A 21,288-nucleotide genomic window follows, 5' to 3' on the forward strand; every position below is an offset into this window, starting at 1 on the left:
CCACAGACCTGCAATATAACTGTGGATAAGTTGTGTAAACTTCCCTTGCTTTCTCCAGTGATAAAATGGGACACAAGATACCTGCCTCCCCATGTAGGAGTGCCTTCAGATCTACAGATGAAAAGTGCCATGCTACAGTTGAGTACTATTATTTTTTGTAGCCTAAAGCAGATTGGTGGCAAGCTGGTGTCTTTCCCTTTGTTAATTAACCTTTTTTATTATACCTTGCATAAGACACTTTTTACACTTGAATTAGTGATATCTTCTTTGTAATTACTGATGGAGTGATTAGACAGTCTTTTCTATTATAGTACAATGCTGATTCCCCTTTGAGGAGTATATTTGTTTCTAGGCATCATTTGAGTTTATTCTCCAGAGAAGGCACTGAACAGGTGATTTTAGTAAGTATGCCAATGAAGTGAATGAGGAAGGGGGAATCCATCCATCTTTAACACTGGATTAATACCAGCACTAGGTGTGCTGACCCATATCTTATTTTCTGTGCTGGGTATCTTCACCTGGGGACAGCTGAAGATATAACTGCTGGTTGCAGAAATGATGGTCAAGATCTGTACCTATAGGATCTGTTTAGTGCTGCTGATCAAAGTAGCATCTCTCTGAGATGAACACAGTTGCAAGGGCTGGGAATAGGCCCACTCTGGCCTTTGCTGAATTTTCTCTGTGCTCCTCCAAAGCTGACCAGAACTGCATGAACAAACCCCACTCCAAAACACAGTGATGTGCGGTTGGTCATGTGTGTCCATGGTCAGTCTGGCTAGCAGATAACAGCCTGCTATTTGTACCAGAGACCTTCTAGGGAAGGCAGGGGACTATGTTTTTGGCATTTCCCATTGTCAGATTCAGCAAACGGGGTGTGTGTGTGTGTGTGTTCTTCTGAGCTGCTCACCTGTTACAGTTGATGTGATAATGGGCAGAGGAGCCTAAGCCAAGATTCATCTCTCCCTTCTGTACCTGAATGCCTCTGAGCAGATGAATTGCAGCTTGCTTTCTCCCTATTGACTGTAAGTGGAGCCCCAGGTGATCAGTTCAGCTGCACATACCAACACAGATGAAATCATTCCCACCCCTTACTTAGCCCTCGGCGCATATTATTGGAACTTGGTTCCCAACAATTTAAAAGAAAAGTGTTAATCCTTTTTTGTTTGTGTTTCACCTGTGCTGCAAGAGAAACAGGGTTCTATCTAAAAGATACCATGTTGCCAATGGTAGTACAAATGATTGTGTTACTCTAAAGACAATCTCCATTTTGCACTCAGCAGAGCTAGGCAATCACTTGTGACATTATTTATGTCTTATGCAAATTATTCTCCTGCTTATGGATGTCTCTAAGCTGTTCAGAGTTAACTCCACAATGGCAGGTGCTCCTCCTGGTTTGCAAACTGGGTAACCTGAGTGTGATTTCTTGTCTATTCAGAGGGCTTATAAATTTGCACTGGAAGATGCATATTTGTAGACTATACCTTGGCTACATGCACGCCTCTTTTTGCAATAATGTATTTTATGCATTTCTGTCATAGATCTTCAGAAAGAAGCAGGTATTTTCTCTCTCCTTATAAGAACAAGATGATCCTAATCTGCTGATTAGTGCTGAACGTGTAGGGTCTGCGGCCTAAAGTCTGGTGGCTTTCAGTGAAACATTTGGTTAAATCTGGCCATACTCCCACAGAGACTGTTAGGAATCTGAGAAGCAAAGAGGTTAAATTTATCTTAGGGTTAAAAAGTTAATGCAATAAAAATAAGGTAGTAATTAAGGTCCTAGCCTTTGATTTGTGAAATTAGGCTCAATTGCTTCTGCAGGGTGCTGTCACCCCATTTCTGTTATGCTCAGTGCTCTGGGGATTGCCAAGATGCCCTGGAGACCTGGAAACCCCCCTGGCATGGTGATACGCACAGTGTTCCTCTACCTCATTACCCAGAGAATGTACACCTTGCTGCAGCCTTCACAGCCAGCCTGTGGGGTAAAACAGGGTCTTCTCCAGAGCTAGGAGTATAGCATCCCATACCTGAACACAGCCACATGCCCAAGCTAACTGGCTTTGCTTCCTTGGCTAGAGAGGAGACCCCAACCATATCTGGACATCACAACCCTTGGCAACACTCCTGCCACCCTTCTGCTGTCACATTTCCCATTTATGCTCATATCTTACAGGTCAGAAGTGCTCAAGGGTATAGGTTCAAGGGGAAGGGGACTTTCCTTCCCAGCCTAGCAGCTGATGGTCACAGCCCAGCTGAGTGCAGTGGCATCACAGGGGTGGGAGGACAGGAACTTGATCACCTTGAAAGAAGGTGACAACATAGACTTACCTCTTTCCCCCTCCAAGTAGCTACAGGGTATTTTACAAAAGGAGGGCAAGTCCTGTAAAGGTCACCAGTCTCCCTTATAAAAAAAAAACAAACCTCTGGAACATTCCCAAGTGAGTTCAAATAAAAGTCAGCCCACTTCTTCCCCAGCTCCCCCCAAAGACAAATGTCCCATCCACTCTGAAAGAAGCCCAGTGTATGGTCCCAGTTAATAAAGCTGTAGAATATGAAGCAGTGACCTCACCAGAGGCAAATCAATAGCAGCAGGGCCCCTGCGTACTGTGTACTTCAAAATATGTCTTTTGAAATGCAGATTTGTCCTGTTGGGCTGGGGCCACAGAGCACTAATCAGAAAGGCAGCAGCCTTATTATCTGAGACTGATCCAAGGGGACAGAGAGGAGCTTTTACCTTCCTCAGCTGAAAGGATGTATTTTCTTTTACTTCTCTTACATCCTTGGCATGATCTTTGCCTGAGCATTTAGAGCTTTATCCCATCTGATTTTATATTTTTCCCTCTTTCCTCCAACCTCGACATTATAATTGCTCAAATACTTGTCTTTTGAGGAGACCAGGAAATGCTTCCAAATTGGTTCATGTCCATGGACAGCACCTCAAGAGCTATCAGCCTGCAGTCTCCATCCCAAGGCTAGAGAACTGGTAAGGTCATTCAAAACATGGGGAGGGGTGGTAGTGATGGCTGGTCAACAGTGAGCAATGGGAGGATTCAGTTCATACACCTTTTGCTACCTCAAATATAGGTAGATAAACTTCAGCCAGCTCTGTCATCAATGGATGGATAGGCACCTCCACAGGTTTATCCATCCTATCCTAGCATGGGAGATTAAGACAAAAAAACAGCAAAGGATATAGTTTTGCAGCATGCCTGAACCAAAGCAAGAGCTTGCCAATGCACGTCTCCCTCTCCACATCTTGCTGCTACCTTTGCACCAGGATAGATGAATACCTGATGCTGCCAAGCAGCCAGTCAGAAACAATACCAGTAGTGTTAACTGTATAGCACAGAAATGCTGCACTTACTGCCTGTTTTCCTTCCAGAAGCGTCTCCCTATATGGTCACTGTCAATCTAGTGATATGGGGTGAGGACATGTGGCCAGAGGTGAGATTGGGAATGGGACAGCTGCCTCTGGCATCAGGTGGCTGTTAGATGGCAGGGTTGTGTTACTGCACTCAAGGAAAGGAAATTTTATCCTTTTTTTTACAGGAGGAACAGGTGCACAGAGAGGTGAAGTTACTTACTCAAGGCCAAAAACTCCTGCTAGAAATGAAAAGAATGCTACAGCTTACTTTATCCAGCCCCCAAAATAAATACATATGAAACTGAAGAAGTGGAAAAGGAGAGAGAGAAGGTTTATTTCTGATGCCCTCTTTTTGAAATAACATGATCATTGCCCTTGGAGAAGGCTTACGCTGAATGATATGATGACCTTTAAGGTTTTTTCCAGTGCTATTTTCTACCTTTGTCTCTGAACCACATGGTGTTTTGTTTGACTTTTCATATTCTTCATTCAGTAATAATAATAAAAGTAATAACAGCATCCCACGCTTCCCACCTCTAACGATCTATACAAACACTTAGCTAATTAATCCTCATGGTATCCCTGTGATAGGAAGAGATAAGTAAAGCAGTAAAAGGAGTCATATTTGGTAAAATCACAGAACTGAGAAATTCATGTCTGTTTTACCTAACTGGCCTTTGGGAAATAAAACCAAAAATATCTCCCAAGCTTTCAAACAAACAAGATTCTGAAAAAAATCAGAATGATCTGTCAGACATTTTTTAATGACTTATTGGAAACAGAAATTTCTGCTTTGAAAATAAAATTTAAATTTAATTAAGGCTTAAAAAAACTAATGTGCAACACCTGGATTCATGTTTCTTTCCAAAGCTTGAAACACAATGATTTGAATTTCTAATTTCCTGAGAACTGTAAAAAAAAACAAAACCTAGAAAAAAAGTATATATAGTCCAAATCTGAGTGTTCTTTAGTTCTGAATTACCAAGGAGCTGATGATCAGAAATATGGTATTAGCCCTACTACAAAAGTACTATGGATTAAAAATAGATTCCTCTTCTGGAACAGATCAAAACAAGTGATTTGCATAAAAGGTAGTATTTACTGAATTTACTGTTCCATTTTGGTCATTTAAATATAATAATGATATGCAAAGATAGTCTATATTCAGTAAATTTTCCCTGATTTCATAGGGCTAGCTGAATTTTTTAAGTATCTTTCCAAAATAATTTCACAGTATGAATTGAATAAATATTGGAAGAAGCGATTCTTCCCTTCAGTACTACCTCAGATCATTTAGCAGAAATGTCCTTTCATCTCCACAGGAGTTCAGACAGAGTGCACCTAGACTTTTATGGTCAGCATAGTAGTCACTGCTGCCCTAACTTCCCAAGGTGACCACTTATGATGGCTGAGAGCTTTGCTGTACTGAATGTGTCCATATTTGTTGCAGTTATTGTCTGCAGTTCAGAAGCTGCAGCCATTTGTACTTTTTCAGAGTGAGGGAAGCTGGGATTTACTGACAGGAAAGAACTTGCTCCAGGCCAGAGAGCAAATGTTACCATTGCCTCTGTTGCCTCTGTCCCCATCTGTCTGTTTTTACTCACTAATTCTATGCTTGTCCCCTGCTGCAGGATGCAATCAGTCCCGTGGCTGGAAATTGGCCCGAAGACCATGGCTAAGACTTCCACTCCATTTTTAATGCAAAATTGATTTATGACTTTGATCTTATTTTAAATAATTTAAAAATGAAATAATTTATACAGTATCTGTCACTTTCCAAGGCTCCATCCTTTGTTGTTGCTTTGCTCTTCTGCATTTTCCCATCTTCCCAACCCTTTTTGATCTGTGCACGTTTCCATATCTGCATGGTGGGGCAGCAGTGGCATGAGACCACTGCTAACTTCTTGCCACTTTCTTCATAGAAAGAAAACCTGCAGGGACTTTTGCCACTGTTGCTTATTTGGGCCAGGACTATACTACCACCATTCACAGTCTGGTTTGATTTTTACTGCTTGTGATCTTGTGATTTATGTCTTGACCACCTCACCACTTACCAGTCTCTAAGAAGGTATGCTGTGCTGCTCTGAGCTGGAGTGTGTGCCTGCAGGTTCATTCTCGACTGGCAGCAAATCAAAGGTGGCATCACCTAGCATCAGTTTCCCTCTCTCCAGGCTGAGTTCAGATCTATACCTCAAGCTGGCCTTGGCTAAGACTGTGGAAACAGCTACTAATAGCCAGCTCATGTGGAGCCACAGGAACCTGACAACAAAAAGGGCTCATGCCTATACATGTGTGAACTAAAATACATAATTGCCCCATAAAAGGGGAGCCTAAATGAATATGGGAAGATATTGCTGAAAAGAAAAACCCCTGAAACAAATTAGTATAGGCACTCTGGGAGCTTTAGGGAACCATGAAACCTGACTTCCCTTGAGCTGCATACAAAGGAAGTGAGGTGGGTCTGATGTGACTTTGTCACTGAAACAGCACACAAAGTTATTGCCAAGCTTTGTCTGGTCTGCTTGCAGGTGACACATGAGGAGGGGAGGCAAAACCACACACAGGAGAGCCCTCTTTGCTTCCTGATTTTGTTTGGCCTCTGGAGCTGAGGCCATATGGTTGCTGAACCCAAAAACTAGTTGCTTAGCCAATGTGAGGCCATCGCTGCTATCAAGATTAAAGTTGCGTAAAATGAGATTGAGTGGCTTGGCAGTGAGCAGCAGCAAGGAGTGAACTGTGACATGGCCATTTGCTGAGCTGCAAAGGAGATAAAGAGGCGCTGGAGCCCAAAGCACTCCTGGTGGCAACATTATCAGTCAAACACTGATGGACTGAGATCCTCGCTGCCTCTCCCCAGTAGTGCTTCTTGGTTTGCAAATCCATACCTGCCCACTAATCTCTCAAACAGCCACACTGTGTGGGTTTCTGCTGCACTGGCCACCATGATGCATGGAGACCTTTTTTTGCAAGAGCTAATGCAGTCCTGGTGATGTGCATGATGCCTCTCCGGGGGGAATTCATCAAGCAAGTGCTGCCTAGGAGACCTGGCAACATCCTCCATGGAAATAGATCATTAGAAATTGTTGATTATACAGCTCTCATGGAACTGCTTGGGAACTCTTATATTGAGACATTAGTCAAGCTTGGACTGCAGTGGGATAGTTGGGAGGACAGGTGATAAGTACAGATCTGAGAACCCAGTGTCTCAAGCTAGTCTTGGCCTTACTGCTAAGCACTGTGTTCTTAAACTTCTATTACCATCATAGACCTATGTTAGAACCCACAGAGAGACAGCACAAGAAAGAGCTGTCCCCCTGAGGGAGAAGGAAAAATAAATCTGATCATAAACTTTATTTGTACATGGGGAAATGAGATCAGTGGTCAAATGATTCACTGAAGGTCACACAAATTGCTGGTGACTGTGGCATCTGCTGTCATCGCTTCCCTGCCCTTGCATTTTCACTGTTTCACCTTCCCTCCTCTTGACTTGCCTTAGCTCTTGAACTTCAGTTCAGGCTGAATAAAACTGCCCCCTTTTCCCTCTCCCCCTCGATCTCTCCATCTCCTGCTGGCATTTGAGGTGCCAATCACCCTGATATCTAAGAGCCAGCAGTCCAACGTGGATTAATCAGGATGGAGGGAACTCACAGAGCCTTTTGTGTGAGACTGTGAGATGAACTAGATAGATAGGGAGACACAGATAAGGAGGCTGATTGAGAGACAGCATCTGAGCATGCTCTGGGTGTATGGGTGTCACATGGAAATGTGATCCCATCATTTAGATAGCTTTGAAGTCCCCAGGGTAATTGGTGCCACCAGCTTGTCATATCCAATGGGTCAAGATCTAAAACTTATTCTTTTGCCCTTATAAGCATATTTAGCAGGGGGGGAGAGAAGATGCATCCAATTCTGCTTTCACAGAAATTAATAAGAAAAAAATTCATTGGTTTCAAGTGGAGCGGGAGCAGACCCAGAAATTCTTTTCACTCTTCCTTCAAAGAAATCTTCACTCAAGTACATACCCTCATAATGTCCTGTATTATCTAATGAGAAAATAATGGAGGGAACTTTGTGGTGTAAAGGTGCAGTCCTCATCCTGTCTTATATCAGTATAAACCTGTGCTGACTCTATTATCATGGCAATTAGAAGAATTACTCCAGATTAAAAATTATGTAGCCAAGTGTCCTGGTTTTGGTCAGGATAGAGTTATTTTTCTTCTCAGTACCTGGTACAATGCTATGTTTTGGGTTTAGTATGAGAACAATGTTGATAGCACACTGATGTTTTTAGTTGTTGCTAGGTAATGTTTATACTAAGTCAAGGACTTTTCAGTTTCTCAGGCCCTGCCAGTGAGAGGGCTGGGGGGGCACAAGAAATTAGAAGGAGACACTGCCAGGACAGCTGACCCAAACTAGCCAAAGGGATATTCCATACCATAGAATGTCATGCTGAGTATATAAACTGGGGGGTTGGTTGGGCATGCTGATCACTACTCAGGGACTGGCTGGGCATCGGTCAGCAGGTGGTGAGCAATTGTATTGTGCATCACTTGTTTGGGGTTTTTCATCTTGGATTTTATTCCTTTCTCCCTCTCTTTCCTTTTCATTACTACTACTACTACTATTATTATTATTATATTTCATTTTATTTTCATTTATTAAATTATTCTTATCTCAACCCTTGAGTTTTACCTTTTTCCAATTCTCCTCCCCATCCCTCTGGTCAGGGAGGAGGAGTGAAGAAGCGGCTGCATGGTTCTTAGTTACTGGCTGGGATTAAACCACAACACCAAAATGAGTTTTTGGTCCAGAGCATCAGGACAGTGGTGTCTTTACCACCTCTCTTCTGCCTGATCAATGCCTGTAGCATAACATTGGAGACACATCTCCTGCCTGATAACCTCTGCAGATGTTTGTCCTCAGTTACACATGGGTTGCCTCCTGTTAACGCCTCTGGTATGTGGTGACACACATGCTGCATCCCCTGCCAGGCTGCTGGCTACTGGCCTGGGCTCAGATGTGATTTACTGTCTCTTTTCCTCTTCCTGCAGCCTTCCCCGGCCAGAAACAGTTAAACACAACTGGGTTGGGGAGGGGAAAGCTCTTCTGTCATGTGAGGAGGGGAGCAGGGGACCAAGGAAGAGGTAGAGATTCTCTTTAACTGGTAATGAAAATGAAGAGGTGAAAAATGGAATTTGTCCAGTGGGGAGAGAATAAAAAAATCCAGAATAGCACCAGGAGTGGGAGAACTTCTGTGGAGCTCTAAGAGCATGTCCTTGTGACTGTACTTGGCCCATACAAAGGGTAGGCTAGGTTGTACCAAGTGTTTAGTGCTGCACATGACCTCAGTGGAGGACAGAAATTTCTAGACCCTCAAGTAAAAAAAAATGAACATGTGGTTATGATGGGAAGTCCATAGTGCCAAAACATGAGAGGTAAATAGGCAGGGAAAAAAACAGAGCCTTGCGGTCAATGTGCTGGAGGGCATATGCGTACACTGGAGTGTGATTTCTGAGTTGGCCCTATATTACCTAAGGTAAGTCATTCAGTCTCTCTCATTCAGGAGGATGTTACTCCTGAAAAGTGGGATTAATGACACTTCCCTCTTGCACACAAATCCAGGACAGAGTACAAGAGGACCACATTTTACCACCAAATGGATGAAGCACCTAGATGCAGTGCCACTGCCTGCAAATCTTCCTGTTTCATCTGCTCCAGAGAAGGCAGCCAACATCACCAGGCATTATTTTGTCTGCCTGCTGGAGGGATCATCTCTACCTTCCTCTGAAATATCTGGCAGAGAGACCAAGTTCCCAAACCTGATCTTGTCTTGTAGGTCCTTGTTAATTAGGAAAAGAATTGTTAATTGGGAAAAGGATTGTTAATTGGGAAAAACTACCTAAGGAAGGGTAGTTATGCCGGAGACATCCATTTCAGGGCTACATCAGGAGCCCAGTTCCCAGTACAGTAACACTGTCTCAGGGGTCCAGGGTCCAGGTTTGGTATGTAAGTAGGATACCTTAAGTTAGACTGTGCATCAGTGTTTAAATAGCTGATGCATTTTCCAGATGTGCTTAAATCATACTGTTTTGGGGAGCCAGGACCGTATGTGTGCATATGTCTGCTTGTCCATTTTAGTATTATCTAGCATGCTTTCATGAATGTAAAAGCATTTCCATCAGCAGCTGCCATTTTATCCAGCAACCACTCCAAAGACACCCACAATGATGCAGTAGGGGCCTAGCCAAATGGAGCAGAGAGCCATCTCCCCTGTTCAGCTCAGTCTGTGTGGCCTCTAGCAGAGGAGGGCCACAAACCTTCTCTAGCACCAGATGGTGCTGACATGGGACAGAGAACTAGGATGAGCTGAATTCAGAGCCTGTTTTATCTAAAACTCAAATACTAGTTGTGTTTGGATTTGACAGCAACAGCTTAGATCCCATAGGAAGCGTCTTGCATGAGTACACACATGACCATAGTTTGGTTACTGCTAGGAGCACGTATTGCACCTCTGAGGGAGATGTTATCTCCTACAATGTTGTCTCATCTCATCCTGAGATGGTGTGGATCACTTTGCTACCATTGTTTAACTGGTTTAATGGAGAATCACTGGTTTCTCCTCTGCTCAGTTGTTCCTCTGCTCATGTGTTCTCTACGCCATTCTAGGTGCTACCCCCAATGTTCCTGTGAACATGCACAGAGCCAGTGTCTATACTTACTGCCTGTGCATAGGCGCCATATGCTCCAAACTGGATGGCCATGGGGTTGAACATACCCATTTGTCCTGCCATTTGCTGCATGCGTCTCATTGTACGCTCCTTGTCTGTATCTGCAAACTTCACCACAAGGCTTGAAGAGGCTCCCTGCAGGACAGGAGAGAAAAGGAGACACACAAGGAAATTAGCCAGGTGCACACTGGCTCATGCAAACCATACAACTAACACAGATTTGGTAGTGTGGGATCCAGCTGACATTGATTTTTTCCCATGCAATGTTTCAGGTCTTTTGATCTGGACCTTTGCAAGAGGCTGAGAGCATCAGGAAGGAAGGAAAGGACCTTGGTGGGTGAACAACTGAGGCCACCAGCTCAGTTCATAGTTACGTCCAAAATTCAATCTTCCAGGCTGTCATTAATATTCTCTCTGTAAAAGTTGTTGCCTTATGTCCTGGTTTCAGCAAAGAAGGAGTTAACTTTCTTCTTAGGAGCTAGTACAGTGCTGTGTTTTGGCTGTGACGTGAGAACAATGTTGATAATGGAACTGATGTTTTTAGTTGTTGCTGGGTAGTGTTTATACCAAGTCAAGAATTTATCAGTTTCTTGGGCCTTGCCAGCCAGCGTGGTGGAGGAGCACAAGACTGGGAAGGGACACAGCCAGGGCAGCTGACCTAAACCAGCCGAAGAGGTATTCCATACCATGGGACATCATGCTTGGTATATAAACTTGGAGGGTTACCTGGGGGGGGATCGTTGCTCGGGGACTGGCTGGGCATCAGTCAGCGCATGGTAAGCAGTTGTACTGTGCATCACTTGTTCTCCTTTCTCCCTTTGGATTTTAACCTTTTCCCCCACCTTTCCATTATAATTGTTATTATTATTGTTATTATTGTTGCTCTCACCTTTTTATTCTGTTTAAATTATTAAGTTGTTCTTATCTCAACCCTCAAGTTTTGCATTTCTTTCTGATTCTCCTCCCCATCCCTCTGGGTGGGGGGGAGTGAGCAAGTGGCTGTGTGGTGCTTTGTTGCCAGCTGGGGTTAAACCATGACAGTCCTTTTTGGTGCCCAAAGTGGGGCTCGAAGGGTTGAGATAACAACAGGTCTAATCAGACTGTGTTAGATTAAATTGTTTTCAGTATTCATTGTATTAAATTAATAATAATTGGCTACAATGCTGGCTTATCTGCTTTTGAATTTGCTGCCCATGATCCCAGGATTGAATTGTCTTGTTTATTTACAGCACGTGCTCTCTTTTGTGTTGTTTGTTCATATTGGGACCTGGGCTAAAGTTATTTTAGTGTTGTACTATATAGTACTAACCTGTAATATGATGGGCTCATTGGTTATGAAACTAATTTGGTTTGTGCACTCGGTGTTGTCGCCTCTGCGGGTCTGGTGGCCCATGTGGGGGAATGCCAACAACTGTACCTTTGGCTGTTTTCCCAGAGAGTCGTCCTGTGGGTGGGGTCTACACCTCCCCCTTCCCCTCAGGGCTAATTAATGGAACATAGGATTTTAGGAGACTCTTGAGTATCTTTGATCCACTTGAAGCTCCATAGTGTCAATCCTGAACCTAGTGATAGGAATACTGAATGCGGTTTTCATGTCCTGGAATTGGTGGAATTCTAAGCGACAAACTGTAACTACTGCTCCACCCCTGCAGCAGCTGCTGCAGCCGCTCCAGCCACCCTCCGCGGCCACTCCAGATCCTGTGGCAGGCTCTGTGGCTGCTCCAGCCCCTGCTCCAGCCGCTGCGGCCGCTCCAGCCCCCGCAGCCGGCGCTGCAGCTACTCTAGCCACTGTGGCAGGCATTCCAGCTACTTTGGCCCCTGAAGTGAGTGATGCAGAAGACCGACTGGTGTCAGTGTTAGTGGCCCCTGTAGATAAAAGGAAATGGAAACGGAAAGCAGCTCGTTTGGTAAAGGAGGATGAAGGAGTAGGCCCATCACGTGAACAAGATGGAGAAGGCAAACAAGAAGTAACCTCTCGATCCCTATCTCTGAATGAGCTGCAAGATATGCAGAAAGATTATGCCCATCAACCAGGTGAACACATTATCACCTGGTTGCTTCTACGCTGGAATAATGGGGCTCATAGTATAGACTTGGAGGGTAGGGAAACCAAGCAGCTGGGATCACTTGCTAGAGAAAGGGGCATTGACAGGGCAATTGGAGAGCAAATCATCAGCCTCTGGAAGTGACTTCTGTTAAGCGTGAAGGAAAGGTATCCCTACAAGGAGGGTATTACATGTCACGCAACCAAGTGGACTGCAATAGAGAAGGGTATTCAGTACTTGAGGGAATTAGATGTGAAAGAGATGATCTATTATAACCTGAACGATCCACAGTCACCCATAGATCCTGATGAAGCCCAATGCGCATGACCGAAGTGGTGGAAATTGGTACAAAGGGCACCATCAGCATATGCCAAATCATTGGCAGTAATGGGTTGGTCAGACACTGCACCACCAACAATGGATGAAACAATTCATCATCTCCAAGACTATTAAGATAGTGTCTCTACCTCCCTCATCTCAGCTATATAGAAACTGGTCCACCAGCTTAACAAGAATCTCCACCAATACAGACTCGCATCTCAGATATCGACCATAGACACCCTTCTGTTTGGAGAGGAGAATATAGAAAATACACACCACGAGGTACTCTGTGGTTTTACCTGCAAGACCACGGACAGGACATGAGGAGGTAGGATGGAAAACCTACCTCATTTCTGGAGGCACAAGTGCGTGAACTACAAGGAAAGGCAATCACAAATAAAGAGTCTTCCAGGAATGTTGCTGCTCCAGTCTCCAGAGGGCAGTTTTTCAGACAGAATGATACAGCTGACTTTACTCTTGATCCTGTGAAAATGATTTCTAACCCATTCTGGCAAGACATAAGTGAGCGGAACCACTCTACGCTACATTTCCTTCTCACAACTTGCCTCCCTGGTGGAGAATCCTGCAACCAGTATTAGAGGGACCCTGCCTCCACCCAGGTGGAGGACAGGGATAACTGGGTTTACTTGATTGTGTGGATAAGATGGCCTAGAATATCAGACCCACAGGAATATAAAGCTCTAGTAGATACTGGTAACAGTGTACATTAATGCCATCAAGCTATAAGGGGGTAGAACCCATTAGTATTTCTGGAGTTACAGGTGGATCCCAACAGCTAACTGTATTGGAGGTTGAAATAAGCTTGACTGGGAATGAGTGGCAAAAACATCCCATTGTGACTGGCCCAGAAGCTTCATGTATCCTTAGCATAGTCTGTCTTAGGAGAGGATATTTCAAGGATCCAAAAGGGTATCGGTGGGCTTTTGGTATAGCTGCCCTGGAAACAGAGGAAATTAAGCAGCTGTCTACTTTGCCTGGTCTTTCAGAAGACCTATTTGTGGTGGGGTTACTGAAAGTTGAGGAACAGCAGGTGCCTATTGCTACTACCACAGTGCACCGGCAGCAATACCGCACCAACCGAGACTCCCTGATTCCCATCCAGGAGCTGATTCATTGACTGGAGAACCAAGGGGTGATCAGCAGAACCTGTTCAACCTTTAATAGCCCTATATGGCCAGTGCAAAAATCTAATGGAGAATGGAGACTAACAGTGGACTATTGGGACCTGAATGAAGCCACGCCGCCATGGAGTGCTGCTGTACCAGACATGCCAGACCTTCAATATGAACTGGAATCAAAGGCAGCCAAGTGGTATGCCACTATTGATATTGCAAATGTGTTTTTCTCAATCCCTTTGGCTGCAGAGTGCAGGCCACAGTTTGCCTTCACTTGAAGGGGTGTCCAATACACCTGGAATTGACTGCCCCAGGGGTGGAAACACAGCTCTACCATCTGCCATGGACTGATCCAGGCCACACTAGAACAGGGTGGAGCTCTGGAACATCTGTAGTACATTGATGACATCATCGTATGGGGCAATACAGCTGAAGAAGTTTTTGGGGAAGGGGAGAAAATTATCAAAATCCTTCTGAAAGCTGGTTTTGCCATAAAACAAAGTAAAGTCAAGGGATCTGCACAGGAGATCCAGTTTATGGGAATAAAATGGCATGATGGATGTTGTGAAATCCCAATGGCTGTGATCAACGAAATAGCAGTGATGTCCCCACCAACTAATAAGAAAGAAACTCAGGCTTTCTTAGGTGTCGTGGGCTTTTGGAGAATGCACATTCCAAACTACAGTATGATTGTAAACCCTCTTTATCACGTAAACCCGAAAGAAGAATGATTTTAAATGGGGCCCTGAGCAACGACAAGCCTTTGAACAAATTAAACGGGAGATAGTTCAAGCAGTGCCACTTGGGCCAGTTCGGACTGGACAAGATGTAAAGAATGTGCTCTACACTGCAGCTGGGGAGAATGGCCCAACCTGGAGCCTCTGGCAGAAAGCACCAGGGGAGACTCAAGGGCGACCTGACCCTTGGGTTTTTGGAGTCAGGGATATAGAGGATCTGAGGCCCACTATACTCCAACTGGAAAAGAGATATTGGCAGCTTATGAAGGGGCTCAAGCTGCTCTGGAAGTGATTGGTACTGAAGCTCAACTCCTCCTGGTGCCCCGCTTGCCAGTGCTGGGCTGGATGTTTAAAGGGAGGGTTTCCTCTACACATCACACAACTGATGCTACGTGGATTAAGTGGATTGCACTGATTACACAATGAGCTCGGATAGGAAATCCCAATCATCCAGGATTTTTTTAAATTATTCTGGACTGGCCAGAAGGCAAAGATTTTGGGATATCACCAGAGGAAGAGGTGACACGTGCTGAAGAAGCCCCATTGTATAATGAACCATTGGAACATGAGAAGCAATATGCCCTGTTTACTGATGGGTCCTGCTGTATTGTAGGAAAGCATTGGAGGTGGGAGGCAGCTGTATGGAGCCCCTTACGACAAGTCGCAGAAACTGCTGAAGGAGAAGGTGAATTGAGCCAGTTTGCAGAAGTGAAAGCTATCCAGCTGTCTTTAGATGTTGCTGAACGAGAAAAGTGGCTAATACTTTATACTGACTCATGTATGGTGTCCAATGCCCTGTGGGGTTGGTTACAGCAATACAAGCAGAGTAATTACCAACACAGAGGTAAATCCATCTGGGCTGCTGCATTATGGCAAGATAGTTCCACTCGGTTGGAGAACCTGGTTGTAAACGTACATCATGTAGATGCTCACGTACCCAAGAGTCGGGCCACTGAGGAACATTTAAACAACCAGCAGGTAGATCAAGCAGCCAAGATTGAAGTGGCTCAAGTAGATTTGGATTGGCAGCATAAAGGTGAATTATTTGTAGCTCGGTGGGCACATGACACTTCAGGTCATCAAGGATGAGATACAACATATAAATGGGCCTTAGACCAAGGGGTGGATTTAACCATGGACACTATTTCACAGGTTATCCATGAATGTGAAACATGCACTGCAATTAAGCAAGCCAAGTGGTTAAAGCTTCTGTGGTATGGAGGAAAATGGCTGAAATAAGAATATGGGGAGGCCTGGAAAACTGACTATATCACACCCACAGACCTGCCGAGGCAAGCACCATGTAATAATAATGGTGGAAGCAACCACCAGATGGCCGGAAGCATACCCTGTGCCCCATGCCACTGCCCAGAACACTATCCTGGGCCTTAAAAGACAGGTCTTGTGGTGACATGGCACCCCAGAAAGAAATGAGTCAGACAATGGAACTCATTTCCAAAACAACCTCATAGACACTTGGGCCAAAGAACATGGTATTGAGTGGGTATATCACATCCCCTATCATGCACCAGCCTCTGGGAAAACTGAATGATGTAACTGACTGTTAAAGTCTACACTGAAAGCAATGGGTGGTGGAACTTTCAAACATTAGGATAAACATCTAGCAAAGGCTACCTGGTTGGTTAATACCAGAGGATCTGCTACCCGAGCTGGTCCTGCCCAGTCAAAACTTTTGTGTACTGTAGAGGGGGATAAAGTCACTGTAGTGCACCTTAAAAGTATGCTTGGGAAAACAGTCTGGGTCATTCCTGCCTCAGGCACAGGCATTTGTGGGATTGCTTTTGCTCAAGGACCTGGGAGCACTTGGTGGGTAATGTGGGAGGATGGGGAAGTTCGATGTGCGCCTCAACGGGATTTGATTTTGGGTGAAAAGAGTCAGTAAATTAAGTGGTGTTAATTGTTACGTAATACTGTATATTGTCTTTGGTGATGATGTTAGAATTTGAACCCATGCCCCGTAGAGACTGGATAATCTTGTGGCATCCATTTCTACCGTCTTTAGACTTGATGATTTGAACCTTTTTTTCTTTTAAACTGCCACACCAATGAGGACTGACTGGTGAAACGCGATCAGCACAGCTGTAATATGGTTAGAAATGGCTTTGACAAGGAACAATCCTACACCTCGTACCATCCGTCCTCCTTGCACAGAAAGACTGTGACAACAGATGGAGCTCAACATCATGGACTAAATTAACTCAATGGATTTTAGAGGGATAGTCCATAAACTAAGGGAATGATATCTGTGTATTCATATGAAGGATAGGAGAGGCGATGATGATGAGGTATTGGAAAATGTAGTATGACATAAACTGTCCTGGTTTCAGCTGGGATGGAGTTAAGACATTTGTGGATAACTGGCTAGCTGAAAAAGTTCATAGACATAGTCCAGCTGGCTGGACAAAAATGCACATCGCTCTCAGCTTATCTGAAGTAAAGCAAAATACACTGTCTTTGGCTGTTCTTGTTACACAATAACAGGAAGATTTCGGTGGGAAAAGAATGTTGCAGGTGGGAACAGAAAACTACAGAAGAGAAACTAGGGGCGGGCTTGGTATTTAGGCAACTAACCAATAATGAGCTTAACTTTTGTAATATGTATGAGCTAATTATAACAAGGTATAAAAGATGACTGTAAGGCACAATAAACGAAGTCTGCTGATCACTCATATTGAGTGACTGTGTCTTCCCTCCGTCGCAACAGACATTTAAATTGCTGAAGCTGCTAAATGGCAGAACCAGGCCTTGTCCCTTGTATAGTCCTAATCCAAGGCTGGTTTAAAACCCAGTCAAGTTAATCAGTGGGAGAATAGAAAAACAGTAGATGATCAATTGTATACACACGTGCTCTCAGAAGCAGGTACCCAGAAGCAGAGGAAACTGACCTTCCCACTGTAGGAATGTATTCTTTGAGGCTGGAATACATTCCTAACCCCAGAGCAGGACCTGGAGCTCCTCCAGAGGTTCCATCAGTCACTGTGGTAATGAGACATGAACCCTGGAAACAGGGAGATTTGGTTGCTTGGCAGAGTAAAATGCCGAGATTGAGAGATGATGCGGAAAGATGTGCACAAATGTTATCTGGAATTGTTATAGATTATACTCCTATCTGGAATGATATGAAACCTCTACTGAGAGAATTATTCCAAATGGAAGAGAGGTAAAGAATTATTCAAAAAGATAGAAAAATTACTCAGAGAAGACAAAGACTTAATCCTTGGCCAAAACAAGATCCTAATTGGCAGTCTCAATTAAATTCTAATACTTTAGGATGTTTGTTTGTGGAAATTCAGGACATATGCAATGGGAATGCCCACTTCACTCGACAGTCTCGGAACAAGGATCGATACCCCCACATCATCCATGTCCTCATTCTGAATAGACGAATAAGATTCTCAAGGAACTGCTGAGAGATGAATCCGGAAGGAATAGAGGTAAATGAGTACGGAAAAATTGCTGCAAAGGTAAATTAAATTCTATTTGATTTTTTATCAGAAGAAAACATTATTGTTAAAGATGTAGAAGGCAAGGAGGTGAAATACCTTTCTACACCCCTTCCAATTGTTTTAACTGGAAAAATTGCATGGGGAAGATTCGTATTTTCTCCTAATTCCCCTATATCATTATTAGGGAGAGACCTTTTGCAGGAATTTGGTACTCGGGTATCTCTAGTGCCTGACAGGATCCAGTTAATCCTTATGGGTTCTGAAATTGTGCATGTTTTAAAAAATTAAGAACCTCATTTTTAAATACCATTGGGATTGGAAGCAGTTCCCTGAGAAATGTAGAGTACCTCGAGTGAGGATTTAAGATTATTGCTGTCAGCAGAGCTGGTGGTAATAAAAACAAAAGGAGGGACTCCCCCCTCTATTAAACAATGTCCTATTGTTTCTGAAGAAATCCCAAGCATTCAAAAAAATTGAATTTTTCCTGAAAAAAGGAATTCTCAGAGAATGCCAAAGCCCTTATAATACCCCAATTTTACCTCTAAGTAAGCACAGAATAGATGAAGATGGGGATCCAAAGTATAGATTTGTTCAGGATCTCTGTGCGGTGAATGAGCATGTTGCCTCACCCGAAAGTTCCAGAGCCTAATTTAATACTTACTCAGATACCACCATGGGCAAACTATTATACTGTCTTAGATTTAACTGGAGCATCTTTTAGTATCCCTATAAGAGGAGAGACAATTTTTGCCTTCTCATGGCAAGGAAAGGAATTAACATGGACTCGATTACCCCAAGGGTTTACTAGTTCACCTACATTTTTTTCTCAAATTTTATCTAATGATCTTAAAGACTTAAATTTTCCAGGACATTCTACTTCGGTTCAGTATGTGGATGATCTTTTTAGCTAGTCATACAGAAGAAGAATGTATGAGAGACACTGAATACCTGTGTATACAACTTGCAAAAAGGGGATACCATGCATCTCTATCCAAATTACAACTTTGTCTATGACAGCTTATTATTCTTGTACTCTAGATCCAGTAATTAAAGGAACTCCCCTTTGTATACGGGCTATAGCAACTGCTGCTGAGTTAGTGGAAAGAACAGGGACTGTTGTCCTGGGACACCCCCTGACAGTATGTGTACCCCATGAGGTGGAAATACTTTTGAAACAATATGCAGAAAAAGTGCTTTCTCCACAAAGGGCACATCAATATGAAGCAGTGCTTTTACCTGCAGACAATGTGAAACTTGAAAGATGTAATAACCTTAATCCAGCTACATTACTGCCACTGCCTACAGAGGGAGAAAAAGATGATCACAATTGTGGACCAGTGGTAACCACGACGAGTAAGCCACAAGATGATTTAACAGATCAACCTTTAGATAATCCAGATTTGAGTCTTTTTACAGATGGATCATCATACTATGAAGACAGCTGGCGCTGTACCAGATACGCAGTTACCACAGAGTTCAAGTTTTATTGGCCGGACCTTTAGATCTCCCAATTCTAGGTGCACAAGGTGCAGAAATTGTTGCTCTCACTGAGGCTGCAAAATATGCACTTGGACTGTTGAGTTAACCTTTACACAGACTCTAAATATGCATTTGGAGGTTTTCACGCTACAGGTATGCTATGGAAAGAGCGTGGATTTCTTACCTCCTCAGGTAATACCACAGCACATAGAACTTTAATTAAAGGATTGTTAGAGGCAATACAACTGCCCACAGAATTGGCAGTGATTTATATAAAGGCCCATACCAACCGCCGAGACAATGTATCTCGAGGAAACGCCTTGGCTGATCAAGCAGCAAAAGCTGCCGCATGGCAAGTGATTTGAGCCATGACTGATTCTGACTGAACAGGATAAGGCTGAACTCCCAGATGTAACTCATCTCTACAAAGATCTACCTGAAGAAGACAGACAAACCTGGGAGAATTTGGGAGCACAACAATGTGATAGACAGTGGCTATTAGGAAGTAAACAGTAAATGCCAAAGAGGTATTTACTACCTGTCACTCGCTGGCAGCACAATAGATCTCACGGAGGACCAGAAAGTATTGCTCTCAAAATCCAACGATTGTGGGCAACACCTGGAATTTATGCAGCAGCCAAAAGAATTTGGGAGAGTTGTAGGCTATATAAAGAGTCTGCCTCTTAAAGAATGAGCACACTGCTGGGAAAGCGATTTCAGGTGACATATCCTTTTCAAAAGCTTCAGACTGATTATGCCAAAATGCTTAAAGTAATGGGGTTCACATACCTCCTTGTTATTGTTGATCAATTGTCAGGGTGGGTGGAAGCTTTCCCTACTCGGAAAAATGACTCAAAAGCAGTTGTTAAAGGTCTCTTAAAGGAAATTATTCCTAGATACGGAGTTCCAGAGGTAACCGATTCTGACAGGGGAGCTCATTTTTCTGCAGCTATATGAAAATAGATCTATCATTCATTAGGAATTTGATCACAATTACATACTCCCTATCATCCAGAATCCTCAGGACAGGTAGAGAGAACAAACAGAACTCTCAAAGAGAAATAAGTCAAATTTTGTAAACAGACTGGGTTAAAATGACATGAAGCTTTGAATTTAGTTTTATGGAATATAAGAAATACTCCCAGACAACCAACTGGAGTTTCTCTGGCAGAAATTCTCTTTGGAAGGATTATAGCGGTACGGGGAACTTATGTCCCAGCAAAGAAAGATTTGTTGGATGGAGATGAACCGGTAACCCAATATATATCATATTTGCAAAATTCTTTTTCGGACTTGAGAAACCATACATATTGGTATCAAGGAATTAAGATCTTGGTTCCCTAACCTATCAACATGGTTAAAGAAACTAATCATTATATTAACTATTATGATTTTTATAGTTCTGTCTGTGATTGTATTCGTGCAATGTTGTGTAACTTGTGTGACTGGCTTAGTAGCAAAAATACAAGAAAGGACTTGGAAATATGTTAGCTATTAAACTATTGCAGGTATGCAATGAAAAAACAAAAGGAGGGAATTGTTATAGAAAATGTATTTTGAATTAAGAAATTTAAAGTGCTGAAGCACTTTAAATGACATGGCACCCCAGAAAGAAATGAGTCAGACAACAGAACTCATTTCCAAAACAACCTCATAGACCAGGGGTCCTCAAACATTTTAAACAGGGCGCCGACATGCGGATGAAGTGGCAGGCAGTCATCTGCGGCTGCTTGGTTTCCTCCCCAACACCCAGCTGGGGGGGGGTGGGGGGGTGGTGTCTGTAAATACTGGGGGACAGATTGAGGGGGGGGGGGGGGGGAGGGGTGGTTCTGTAAATACTGGGGGACAGATTGAGGACCCTGGGTGGCTGTGTCCGGCCCACGGGATGTAGTTTGAGGACCCATGTCATAGACACTTGGGCCAAAGAACATGGTATTGAGTAGGGGTATATCACATTTCCCATTATGCACCAGCCTCTGGGAAAATCAAATGATGTAACTGACTGTTAAAGTCT

The 21,288-nt window shown here is 43.5% G+C and overlaps 1 protein-coding gene across 11 annotated transcripts in view; it reads right to left on the reverse strand.

Moving 5' to 3' along the window:
* The window catches only part of LOC121080478 (CUGBP Elav-like family member 4), an 817,088-nt gene that overhangs the window by 138,043 nt on the left and 657,757 nt on the right, over positions 1-21,288 (reverse strand). For 7 of the 11 annotated variants that reach the window (XM_040578501.1, XM_040578502.1, XM_040578508.1 and 4 more), the window contains one exon: positions 10,081-10,224. In XM_040578501.1, coding sequence (XP_040434435.1) covers positions 10,081-10,224 — 144 coding nt within the window. The remainder of the gene's footprint in view (positions 1-10,080; positions 10,225-21,288) is intronic. The other 4 variants (XM_040578511.1, XM_040578506.1, XM_040578512.1 and 1 more) reach the window with 1 other exon arrangement.

Source organism: Falco naumanni, chromosome W (genome assembly GCF_017639655.2).
Source record: "Falco naumanni isolate bFalNau1 chromosome W, bFalNau1.pat, whole genome shotgun sequence".
In the NCBI taxonomy this organism is placed as follows: Eukaryota; Metazoa; Chordata; class Aves; order Falconiformes; family Falconidae; genus Falco; species Falco naumanni.